Raw genomic sequence first — 13,669 nt, 5'->3', positions numbered from 1 at the left:
CCAAAAACAAAATAAAACAAAATTGATAGAACAGATCAATGAAACCAGGAGCTGATTCTTTGAAATGATCAACCAAATTGATAACCTCTAGCCAGACTCATCCAAAAAATAAGAAAGAGGACCCAAACAAAATCACTTATGAAAGAGGAGAAATAACAAGCACCACAGAAATATAAACAATTGTAAGAAGATATTATGAAAAACTTATATGCCAACAAATTGAACAACCTAGAGGAAATAGATAAATTCCGAGAAACATACAGCCTACCAAAACTGAAACAGGAAGAAACAGAAAATTTGAAGAATGACTATCAGCAAAGAAATTGAATCAGTAATCCAAAGACTCCCAAAAAACAAAAGTTCAGGACCAGATGGCTTCACAGGCAAATTCTACTAAACATTTAAAGAAGAGTTAATACCTATTTCTTTAATTTTTTAATGTTTATTTATTTTTGAGAGAGAGAGAGAGAGAGAGAGAGAGAGAGAGAAAGAGAGAGCATGAGCTGGGAGTGGCAGAAAGAGACTGAGAGAGAGAGAATCCGAAGCAGGCTCCCACTGCCAGCACAAAGTTCAACGTGTGGCTCAAACTCACGAACCAAGAGCTCATGACCTAAGCTGAAGTCGGATGCTCAATGGACTGAGCCACCCTGCTACCTCAAGTTAATACCTATTCTTCTCATACTATTCCAAAAAGTAGTAGAAAAAAGAAAACTTCCAAATTCATTCTATGAAGCCAGAACTACTTTGATAACCAGATATAGACACCACAAAAGAGGCACCTGGGTTGTTTAGCAGGTTAAGCATCGACTCTTGATTTCAGCTCAGGTCATGACCTCATGGTCATGTGATTGAGCCCCCGCATCTGACTCCATGCTGGGCACAGCCTGCTTAGGATTTTCTCTCTCCTCCTTTTTCTCTGCCCCTTCCCCATTCACACAGTCTCTATCTCTCTCTCAAATAAACAAACAAACCTTTAAAAAGCCACCACGGGGCGCCTGGGTGGCGCAGTCGGTTAAGCGTCCGACTTCAGCCAGGTCGGGATCTCGCGGTCAGTGAGTTCGAGCCCCGCGTCGGGCTCTGGGCTGATGGCTCAGAGCCTGGAGCCTGTTTCCGATTCTGTGTCTCCCTCTCTCTCTGCCCCTCCCCCGTTCATGCTCTGTCTCTCTCTGTCCCAAAAATAAATAAACATTGAAAAAAAAAAAAAAAAAAAAAAGCCACCACAAAAAAAGAGAACTACAAGCCAATATTTCTGATGAACATAGATGCAAAAATCTTCAACAAAAATACTAGCAAACCAAATCCAGCAATACATTAGGAAATTCATTCACCACGATAAAGTAAGATTTACTCCTGGGACGCAAAGTTCGTTCAATATTTGCAAATCAACCCACGTGATACATCACATCAATAAGAGGAGATTTTCAACTTCATTAGGCATTTGGGAAATGCCAAAAAAATAATTTTACCTATACCTCATGCCTACTAAGATCACTACTATTAAAAAAAAAACACACAGAAAATAACAACTGTTGGTAAGGATGGAGAGAAATTAGAATCCTTGTGTTTTGTGGGTGGGAATGCTAAATAGTACAGTCATCTGTGGGACACAATATTTGGGTTTCTCAAAAATTTTAAAATAGAATTACCATATGATCTAGCAATTCTACTTCAAAATATATTTCCAAAAATAATGAAATGAGGATCTTGAACGAATATTTGCACACTCATGTTTATAGCAGCACTATTCTCAATAGTCAAGAGGTGAGCATAATCCAAGTGCCCATCAATAGATGAACTGATAAAAAGAAATGGGGCATGTCCTACAATGGAATATTTCTCAGCCTTAAAAAGGAAGAAAATCCTGACACATACTATAACATGGATAAATCTTGAAGATATTATTACGCTAAGTGAAACAAGCCAGTCACAAAAAGATGAACACTGCATGATTGCCCTCCTATAAAATTCATAGAAATAGGCAAATTCATAGAAATAGAAACTAGAAACCTGACTGCCATGGGCTTTGGGGAGGAGAAATAGGCAGTTGCTCAATGAGTGTAGAGTTTTAGTTTTATAAGATAAAAAATTTCTGGAGATTAGTTTGTACAACAATGTGAATATTTTTAACATTGCTGAATTGCACAGTTGGAGGAGGTTGAGATGATGAATTTTGGTTATTTGTTTTTTACCACAATAAAAAATAATTTTAAAAACTATTAGAGCAAATAAAAAAGTTAAGGAAAATTAGAGAATATAAAATCAATATTTAAAAAATCCATTGTATTTCTATGCTCTAGTGATGAATAATTCCCCCCTGAAATTAAGAAAAACAATTCCATTTACCACAGCATCAAAAGAGAGAAATATTTAGAAATAAATTTAAACAATGAAACTACTTGTACACTGAGAACTTAAAAAATATGTATTACTAAGAATCAGACCTATAAATACAGAGAGCAAAGTGATGGATGCAAAAGAAAGACAAAGGGACAAAATGGGTGAAGACTGGGAGATATAGGATCCCAGTGATGGATGAATGAGTCATGGGAACACAGCATAAAGAATACAGTCAATGTTACTGTAATAGTGTTGTTTCATTGAGAGATGGTAGATACACTTGTAATGAGCATAGCATTAAGTGCAGAGGTATTGAATCACTATATTGTACACTTGAAATCAATCTTGTGTGGCAACTATCCTCAATTAAAAACATTTTTTTAAAAAGAAGCATATACATACACACTGGGTTTTTTGAGAGACAAAAATTTTTTTTTAATTTTTTTTAATATATGAAATTTATTGTCAAATTGGTTTCCATACAACACCCAGTGCTCATCCCAAAAGGTGCCCTCCTCAATACCCATCACCCACCCTCCCCTCCCTCACACTCCCCATCAACCCTCAGTTTGTTCTCAGTTTTTAACAGTCTCCTATGCTTGAGAGACAAAATTTTTTAAGAAAATTAAAAGGCACTGCTAAAAGAAATTAAAGAAGACCTAAAGGAATGTAAAGAGATCACATGTTCATAGCTTGGAAGACTTAATCTTGTTAAAATAGCAATAATCCCTAAAACATTTAGGGACATTTAAGGTAATCCTAATCACAATTCCCACGGTCTTTTTTTTTTTTTTTTTTTGCTGAAATTGACAATCTAATACTAAAACTCATATTGGATTCCAAGGGCCCCTGTGTAGCCAAAACGATCTTGAAAAAACATAAAGTTAGAGGATTTACATATCCAGATTTAACACACACTACAAAGTTATAGTGATAAAAAGGTGTGGTACTGGCATAAGGATAGACACACAGAGCAATAGAATAAGGACTCAAAATAAATTCATGCGCATATGTTCAATTGATATCTTATGACTTTATTGTTGTAGTGCAGCTTCGGGTTTACAATGAAATTGAGAGGAAGGTACAGAGATTTCCTTTACATTCCCTGCCCCGACAGGTGCATAGCCTCCCCCATTATCAACATCACTCACCAGAATGGTGTATTTCTACCAAGGGTAAGTCTACACTGACACATTGTAATTACCCCAAATCCATAGTTTTCCTTATGGTTTACTCTTGGTGTTGTACACTGCATAAGGATGGACAAAAATTTAGTGAAATGTATTTATCATTATAATATCATAACAGATTCTTTTCAGTGGCCTAAACATCCTCTGTGTTCTACCTATTTATGCCTCTCCCCTGATGACTACTGAACTTTTTACAGTCTCCATAGTTTTACCTTTTCATGAATGCCATATGGTTGGAATCATATAATATATGCCTTTTCAGATTGTGTTCTTTCACTTAGCAATATGCATTTAAGTTTCCTCTGCATCTTCATAGCTTGACAGTTCATTTCTTTTTATTGCTGAATAATATTCTGTTGTCTGGATTACCATAGTTGTTTTTTCTTTTTTTTTTTTTGACTCCATTCACATATTGAAGGACATCTTGGTTGCTTCCAAGTTTTGGCGATTACGGATAAAGCTACTACATTAAGATGTTTATGTAGACATAAAATTTCAACTCCTTTGGGTAAATACCGAGGAACACAATGAATGGATCATAGGGTAAGAGAATGTTTAATTTTGTAAGAAATGGCAAAATTGTCTTCCAAAGTGGCTGTAGCATTTCGCATTCCCATCAGCAACGTATGAGAGTTCCTCTGGCTCCACATCTTCTTCAGCATCTGGTGGTGTTGATAGCCACATGCAAAAGTTTAACTGTGTACCCATAATTCGTTCCATATATAAAAATTAACTTAAAATGAATCAAAGGTTTAAATGCCAGTACTAATACTATGAAACTCTTAAAAGGAAACCTAGTTGTAAATATTCATGAGCTGGGATTAGGCAGTAATTCTTACATATTAACACCAGAGCACAAGCAACAAAAGAAAAAATAGATACGTTGGAATTCATAAAATTAAAAAGAAATTGTTGCATCAAAGGACACTATTAAAAAAGTAAAAAAGACAACCCCCAAATGGAATAATGGCACATTTGCAAGTCATATATCTGATAAGGGTCTAGTATCTAGACTATATAAAGAATACTGCCAAGTCGAAAACAAAAAAGACAAACAACTTAATTTAAAAATAGGCAAAGGATTTGAACAGACATTTCTACAAAGAAGGTACACAAATGGCCAATAAACATGTGAAAAGATGTTCAACACTGTTGATCACAAGGGAAATGTAAATCAAACTACAATTAAATTATGCTTCAAACCTGCTAGGACGAATATAATTTTTTAAAAAATACACAATTGTGATTTGGATGAGGATATGCAGACATTGGAACATTCATTCAATCCTGGTGGGAATGTGAAAGGGTGTGCCCACTGTGGAAAACAGTTTGACATTTCCTCAAAAACGTTACAGAGAGTTGTCACATGATATTCCACTTCCAAGTATATGTCTGTGAGAAATGAAAATTTCTGGTCACAAAAAAACTTGCGCAAGAACGCTCAGAACCACATTATTCATAAAAGCCAATTAGTAGATACAATCCAAATGTCTATAAACTGATGAATGGGGAAACAAAATGTGGCATATCCATAAGATGGAATATTATTCAGTCATAAAAAGGAAAGAAGTACTGACACATGCTACAATGTAGTTAAACTTTGAAAACACTGTGCTGAGGGCAGGAAATCATTCACAAAAAACCATACACAGTAAATAAATAAATAAACAAATAAATACGTAGATTTTCATATGAAAATCAAATACATATTGTAGGATTCCTGTATGTGAAATGTCCAAATAGGCAAATTCATAGAAAGAAATAGATGAATGGTTGCCAGGAATTAATAGGTGGGCAATTGGGAATTATGTGGTTGTTTTTTTTGTTTTTTGGAAGGAAGTAGATGATGGAAAAGTGTTGCAGTTAGTGATGATGACAGCACAACATTGTGAATGAATATATGCTATATAATATGTAATCTTATGTTTCCAAATGGCGAATTTTAAGTTTTGTGAATTTTATCTCGATATAAGAAAACACGGTATTTTTCTTTATCACATGCCAAATTTTAAATATTGTTAAATTTCCTGTGTCTCACTTTTGTTATGGCTAAAATACAGAGCTGATGTCACGAGATTCCTTTAAGAACTAAGCTGCGTTACATGGGGGATGTGGGAAGCTAACTTACAAAGCTTATGTGGAAAATAGTTATGCAGGGAGGCAGAATTCCCATCACTGATGGATACTAACTTCCACCAAGTAACCCAAAGTTCCTAGAAGACAGTAGGAGTATCTGCTTTGCTTACCCACTTTTCTCAAGATAGGAGTGATTTTTAAAAAATAGTATGTTAAATAAGAGGGAAAACAATACATGTATACATTTACCGGCATTCACTGAATGACGTTTTTTATACGTGTCCTCTATAATGAAAAAGGCTGTGAAAGCAGCTGAATGCACTTTTATGACATAGCTCTAATGTCTACATTCTACTGGACACTTTCATTAAGAATTAATACTAAAGATGTATGGGGTGCTTAGGCGGCTCAGTCAGTTAAGCATCTGACTCTTGATCTCAGCTCAGGTCTTGATCTCAGGGTCGTGAATTTCAAGCCCTATGTTGGGTTCCATGCTGGACATGAAGCCTACTTTAAAAAAAACAACAGAGAATTAATACTAACGATGTATATGAATATGTGACTCCCACATAGATCACTCTTCTAGAGGTAGAAATGTTTAGTGAAAAGGAGAGCAGGCCTGATAATGTAGTAGATTGATACTTATCTTCTAGTAATCAATCTACATTTCTGCAAATGTACAGAATGTAATTCTACATTACAATCAAACTTTAAATGAACACACGGCCACCCAAATAAAGCCTGCTTCTTTTGGGCTGAGAGATGAAAGAAATGGAGACACATCAGACTTGGACAACAAATGGATAGACTGCATTGATGAAGGCAGAGTTGCCTGGTACCCCAGGATCACCAACCTATCTCTTGACTGATTTGTAAGAGAGAAAGAATATAATTTTTCTCCCACACCTCAGAAATTTTATGATATCTTTGAATAGGATCTCCAAGTCATGCAATGATAGACAGACCTATGTTTTAGAATTTAAGTCCTTATTGCCTAACATTTGTAATCATAAGATTAACCGGGAGTACATATTAGAATTCAAGTTCTCAGATCCCTCTCCTGGAGGTTTTGATTCTTTAGGATATAGAGGAGCCCAAGTGTCTGTGTTTTTAATAAATGCACAAATAATGTATTATTTATTCATTTTTGAAAAGATTTCTTTAATTATAGTTACTAAAAGCATTCATGTCTTTTCACCCAGTAACCAAAGAAGGAAAAGGTATTTTAATAAGGATAATATCACTGAACATTGGATTGATTGAAATATTTATTATTTTAAGTTGTATTAGGTTTTATGTTAAGAAACACAAAATTAAGATAGTTTTTCAACTGTCATTGAATAATTGAACATAGAGAAGGAAAACCTTTCAATCATAGGCTCATGGAAAAATTCTTCAACATCCTATATTCCATCTTGTATGCCATAGAAGTCTTTGTATGATTATCTAGGAATTTAAAACTCTGACTGAGGACGTTCTAATTGGTTGTAGAATCTACCACAAAATTGGATCGCAATAAAAGGTATTGGAATGTGTAGCGCAGGCAGAATCAGCATCTACCATAATGACTAAAATCAAACGCTCCACCACTTTCGCTGCAAAGAAAGAAAAATAGAAGGAAAAAGAAATCATTAAAAGAACATTTAAAATTACCCAAGCATTTCACTAAGTGCTTCTCAATGAGGAGCATTTGAAAATGGGACAGTGTGGAGAGGCTGCGCCACAAGCAGATGGGCTTCTGCTCTGCAACCCTGCCCATGTTCCCTCCACCTGAGGCTGCTTAGCTCTTCCTACACACTCAGTCCTGACTCGGTCTTGGAACCCGCAAAGAGTTAAGAGAGGAGAGGATTAGAGATTTTCAGATTAAATGAGAGGAAATATCTGTGATATTTGCCATTTTGGCAAGGCAGAAAGGTTGACAAAACTTCACTCCTTTTGAGTGAAGGATACATGAAGGGGGTTTAGATGGAAGGTTCCAGAATGCCCTGCTTCTAAGAAGGGTTTGGAGTAAGTCATGGAGGTCCAGAGACAGAGGAGAGCCTCAGAGGAGTCCTTCTTAGCATGAGTGGGCTAATCCACTGTGATGGATTTCAGAGTTCTGTCATTATAGGACATAATAGGATTTCTTGCTCAATTATGCTCAAGTTAGCTTGCAGCCACATCATGGAGACTACCATTTATCATCTGGACTTTGGAATTATATCAGTCATTAGACTGCCGTTAGTAAATAATAATAATTAAATTAAGTTCAATATATTGATTTCTACATTTACAGAATACCAGCAGAGTTATATTTCAGAGGTCTAATACAAAACTACTTTTAGAAAGGAGAATTTCAGGAAAAGGCACAAGTGTGTTTCTGAGGCTTTTACAGAGATGGTAGTTATTTTCTGTGGCGAGGCTATCAAAAACACGGGTTTTCCTATAATTTTAGGATGGTTTCGTTATTATTTCGGAAAAGCCATATTTAGTCTTGTGTTCTTACAATAGTTCACTGCAGAAAACGCATGTATTGGAATAAGTTTGGCCATTGGTTGCACAGACTGGATCCATTTCTCTTGTGCAAAAATGTAATTGATGTACATACACATCACAGTTTGGCTGTTAAACACAAAGAGACAACAAACAATGCATCAGGGACTTTTTAAATCAAATGTTCTTTATTCTTAATACAAAACGCCATACACCAAAATGAAATAAATATATTCTATATTGAGGTTTAAAAATAAACATCCAGGTACCCACGGTCCACTTACACATAAAATATTATTAGTATATTTCTACGAACCCAACATTATTTTTATAAAAAACATACAAATGGCTGAATATGTTTTTAAAATTCAGCCACTCTGCCTCCACTTCTTCTCATACTTGGATCAGATTTTCCCCAGTTGAACCTTGATCAATGAGGGTCTTAGAGGTATAGACCCTCCCCTCCCACACAGTTGAAAATCCACATATAACTTTTGACTCCCCCAAAACTTAGATAGCAATACCCTACTGTTGACCAGAAGCCTTAGGATAATATAAACAGCCAGCTAACACATATTTTGTATGTTATATATACTATATATGATATTCTTACAATAAACTAAGCTAGAGAAAAGAAAATTTAAGAAAATCATAAGATTGCACTGTCTTGTAAAAAAACGTGTGTATAAGTGGGCCCATACAGTTTAAACTTAGGCTGTTTAAAAGTCAACCATATTTCACACTGCAAGAAATCATAAAACAATTTTTTACAATTCCCTTGTCTTTCTCAATAGTTTCACTATTAGATAATCTGGTAGTTTCAGATTATCACCACACTTGTATGAATTCATACATATGAGTGTTTGCATATTTGCATATGTGTATGTAACCGTATAGATATGCATGTAATGTGCATAATGACGGCAATCCTGGCTATTTACATAAACAATAATATGTGTATTCTTACACAACCTGCTTTTTAAACGTCTTTGTAACTTTTATCTGTTCACACATTTGGAACTGCAGCTCATTTTCCTCATTTCTACGTAAGAATCCACTCTGTGAATGTATGATAATTATTATTTTACCCACTGTTACGTGAAAAATTGGGTTGTTGGTTTTTTAATCTTCCTGTTTTGCTAGGACAAACAATTCTACTTTAAACAGCCCTTAATCCATAGCAGCCACTTGTCTATAACAAGGCTTATGGCCAGTAATGGAATTTTTAAGGAATGGGATATTTTTACCTTGTCTTTAATGTCAAATGATTTTATATGGCTGGCAAGATTCTGTTTCTTGAACTCAGCGTAATAAATAACACAGTTTGTTTGTTACTTTTGAAAAATCATCCTGTTGTCCATAGCATAACTTGCTGTTAAAACTTACAGAATAAAACTTAAAGGTTTACCTTTTCAATTCCCAAAGTAATGAGTATTAACTTACGAGTCTACGAATTTCTGGTGAAGGTTCAAAACCAGTTTCTGCAACCAACCCACAAACACACAAATTAAAAATAAGAAGAGGAAAGGGGAAAACCATTAGAGTCTTTGGTGAGAAGTACCCATATATTTTAGTAGCAAAGTATTATGCAAATTGCCTAAAAGGACCCTGCAAATAATGAGATGAGCCTTTTACAGCAGTATCAAAATAGTAAATTCACAAAATAAATTCAAATATAGAAACATAATCCCAAATTAATCTCACTCTGTGAAAACAGTCTTATGTATTATTTAATAATCGCCAAACCCTCCTGTGAAGATACTATAGTTGTGGTTTGTTTCCATTCCCCCCCCCCCATTTTTATAGATGAGACATCCTAGTTGGAGAAGACAATGGCTTGCTTGGTGCCATTTATATGCTTTGCAAAAAGTCACTTAATATGAAAATTATTATTTAATTAATTAGTACTCAGGTATAATATCAGGGATCTACCCAATACCTCAAAGCTACTTTATTCTGAAATTTATGGGCCACCTTGGGCTTTAAGGAACATAAGTTGTCAGCAGAGGAATCAATGAGTTCTCTCCTTACACAAGGCCTTGATTTAGAGCTGGCAAACAACAAATTAGATTTTCAAGGAATGTCAGACCTAGAAGACATCATTACTTTTCACACTCTGCTTTTAGCAACCATGGGATCTGACCTCCAAAAAGGAAAAAAAAGGGGCGCCTGGGTGGCGCAGTCGGTTAAGCGTCCGACTTCAGCCAGGTCACGATCTCGCGGTCCGTGAGTTCGAGCCCCGCGTCAGGCTCTGGGCTGATGGTTCAGAGCCTGGACCCTGTTTCCGATTCTGTGTCTCCCTCTCTCTCTGCCCCTCCCCCGTTCATGCTCTGTCTCTCTCTGTCCCAAAAATAAATAAACGTTGAAAAAAAATTTTTTTTAAAAAAAAAAAAGGAAAAAAAAAGGTAAATATCTTTATTTGTAGATGAACAAAATCTAAGTTCTACCACTCATTGTAACCCACCTCTTCGTCTCCACCTCTCTAAGGTGGGAAATGAGATAAAGCAAACCACTGATGCAATTTTATAAGATATTTCTAAATACTCTGTTTCATTTTGTCAATTTAAGATTTATACACCCTAGGGGCACCTGAGTGGCTCAGTCCTGATATCCGCTCAGGTAACGATCTCATCATTCGTGACATCAAGCCCTGAGTTGGGCTCTGTGCTGACAGTTTGGAGCCTGCCTCGGATTCTCTGTCCCTCTCAATAAATAAGTAAACATTTTAAAAAAACTTAAAGATTTATAAACCCTATAAATCCACCTCCTATTTCTAGATAATAGCAGTTGTTTGCTGCATTTCTAAAATAATGTGAAATGCTTCATCCAGTACTAAAAAATGTACTCACCAGAATAATGAGGAAATGCCAGGGCAGTGATAAAAATAGCTTTGATCCATGTCAAGAAGAAAGACATTTTACCAAGTCTGTGGAAGAAACCCATAGAGACGTTTATAACACATGGCACAGGGACAAACTGCCCATTTCCAAATGAAGCTTTCTTATAGGTGAAGGGGCTTTTCCACGTTCCTCAATTCCTACTTAGAGTGGACTTTTCCCTTTTTCCTTCCCGCAGCCCACAGTATCAACAAGACATACATAGTAACAGAAGACCTTGTAGGGGCTTGAGAGGAACACCAGGAAAGTCCTCTGTGCATACTTAAGTAGGAGCTGTTTACTCTCCCAACCCTTGGCTCAGCCCACAAGGAGCCGTGCTGCACTTAAGGAAATATGCACTTTGGAATCTTAGTTTTTCACTAGAAAATAGAAACCATTATTTCGGGAAGGACTGACCTAGAGCAGTCCTCCCATCCATGCTACATACCACAACTCTCTTCACAGAGTCCTCACCTGACCCACCGGACACAGAGAAGACAGTGGCAAGTGGGATCTGCACAGTCAAATAGGGACTGTGCCTATTTGGTTCATCTTCCTTCTCAACTAGCTCCACCCAGCTGAGGAATCTTCTTTATTAATCTGATGGTAAGGACCTTAATGAGGACGAGTTGGCTCACGGCAGGTAAGATGCTGAGGTACTCTGTGTTCTGCCTAGAGGCTGTAAAATAGCTGTGAAAGATGCCTCACACGTGAATTCTCAATAGATCTTCTCTAAACAGGAGGTTTGGGACAATTTGAGCAGAGGTATCCCCAAATGTGGGGAGGAGAGAGTAATAGTGCTTTGAAAACCCAAGATAGAGAAGAGATGTGAAAGCTTTCTACGCTACTGAGTTGGGAAGAAAAGGAGAATCAAAGCAAGAAGAGGAGAAAGAGTTTGGGGAGCTATAATTGGACACATAACCTAGCCTCTTAGTATTTTGCAATACCAGAAGCACATTGGACTTAATTGGATATTTGATTTGCAGTAACCTTTTTATTTTGAGATCAAGGGAGATTCTTTCCTAAAGCCTTAGGAGTTCTCATGTTCTCATGTTCCTTTCAACCAGTTTCCCCTAATGGGAACATCTTGTAAAACTAGAGTACAAATTCACAACCCAGAATGTTCAAGAAGCTCCTACATGAGCATCAGAACAGCCTGCCTTAGCGACCTGGGCTAGAGGACAGCGTGTGTCCTGAATTATATGATGAATAATTTGATCTTTACCTCAGAGTGAAGCGAAAGACCCTATAGGGTTTGAAGTAGGACGAAACTGAATCAGAGATATTTAATGAATCTTCTTTGCAGTCTGGCTCAGTGGCAAGAGTTTTGGCAGATGAAAGTCTTGAGTTCAAATCCCATTTACCACTGGGTAACCTTGACAAAATATTCAGACCTTCTGGTCCAAAACTTCCTAACTTTAAATGTGAGAATAATTTCTGTCTCATAGGTTTGTCATAAATATTGAGGATGAATTATTAAAACAGTCTGCACACTGGTTGTGCGTCAGACTTAACATTTGTCACCCTAATCTAACCTGCCTTTTTTTTTTTATCAGTGAAGAAAGCCAGGATTTAGAAAAGAATCTTGGAGTCTACCACTGTTTCATGCCGACTTAATGGGAGGGTACAAAATCTGCTAAGTGCAAGAACTTTTCCCCTATTATAATAAAGTGACTATTTACATTAGTTCTTGGAAATATTTACATAGACACCATCAGAGATATTGGGGCAGGCAAATCCTTTTGACACATTTGTGGAGAAACTAAGCTGAAGTTGAGTTATCGTGAAGCCTATGTCTCACCCACTGGACTTTCTCTCTTACAAGTATTGATCAGCAGAGATTAAGAACCAGAGACACTGCCTATGATGCACAATAGGCCACACGTTTTTTTAAATTAACCGTGAAAGAGAATGTTAAAAGTATGGATTATTTAATGTAGATCTGTCTTTCTTCAAACTGTTTAATATGCATAAATATTTGAACATATGCATAATGTACAAATATTTTATATATAACTACAATAAAATCACACAAATATATATATATTGGTATATATAGCTAATGCATGTGTATGTATATTTATGTGTTCATGCATGTATCTATATCTACATATAATATATGTAAGAACACATATATAATAACACACATATATGCAATAATATGCATTGGTGTTATATACATACCATATAGATGTATATATACTTATATACATATACACATACATATAAAAATAGTATATGCACATATACCATGTACTATACATACGCATAGATGATACACAGTACATACACACACTATATAAATATATACACACAGATATACACATATGTCTACATAAATTGTCTAAGTGAGCCCTAATGTTATCCCAAGTATCTTTACAAAAGAAAGACAGAAGAAGGATTTTTTTTTAATGTTTATTTTTGAGAGAGAGACAGAGCACAAGCTGGGGAGGGCAGAGAGAGACAGACAGGGAGACACAGAATTCAAAGCCGGCTCCAGGCTCTGAGCTGTCAGCACACAGCCTGATGTTGGGTTTGAACTCATAGACTGCAAGATCATGACCTGAGCCAAAGTCAGAAGCTTAACTGACTGAGCCACCCAGGTGCCCCCAAGCCCACCAGATTTGAATAAAGACATCAGCCAAAGAATTCAGACACAATTAAAGTTTGTTTTAAATATTTCTTTGGGAGAGAGGACACCTCACAAGACAGAAGAAG

At 36.2% G+C, this 13,669-nt stretch overlaps 1 protein-coding gene across 1 annotated transcript; it reads right to left on the bottom strand.

Moving 5' to 3' along the window:
- Positions 1–6,853: 6,853 nt before the first annotated feature.
- Positions 6,854–11,243, bottom strand: LOC123576722 (seminal plasma acrosin inhibitor A1-like). Its single transcript, XM_045437948.1, has 5 exons — positions 11,174–11,243; positions 10,925–11,001; positions 9,519–9,556; positions 8,089–8,204; positions 6,854–7,198 (listed from the first exon to the last, which is right to left on the bottom strand). Exons 1-5 carry the CDS (start codon positions 11,230–11,232, stop codon positions 7,153–7,155), a joined length of 336 nt encoding a protein of 111 aa, XP_045293904.1. The 5' UTR covers positions 11,233–11,243; the 3' UTR covers positions 6,854–7,152.
- Positions 11,244–13,669: the final 2,426 nt, after the last annotated feature.

This window comes from Leopardus geoffroyi, chromosome A1 (assembly GCF_018350155.1).
Source record: "Leopardus geoffroyi isolate Oge1 chromosome A1, O.geoffroyi_Oge1_pat1.0, whole genome shotgun sequence".
Lineage (NCBI taxonomy): Eukaryota > Metazoa > Chordata > Mammalia > Carnivora > Felidae > Leopardus > Leopardus geoffroyi.
This window is presented reverse-complemented; position numbering and strand designations above follow the sequence as displayed.

Coding starts and splice junctions, on each gene's coding strand:
- LOC123576722 (XM_045437948.1), bottom strand. CDS start 11,232: ATGCACAGAGGACTTTCCTGGTGTTCCTCTCAAGCCCCTACAAGGTCT. Junction 11,002..11,173: donor ACAAGGTCTTCTGTTACTAT/GTATGTCTTGTT, acceptor TTTCTTCCACAG/ACTTGGTAAAATGTCTTTCT. Junction 9,557..10,924: donor GGCATTTCCTCATTATTCTG/GTGAGTACATTT, acceptor GGTTGGTTGCAG/AAACTGGTTTTGAACCTTCA.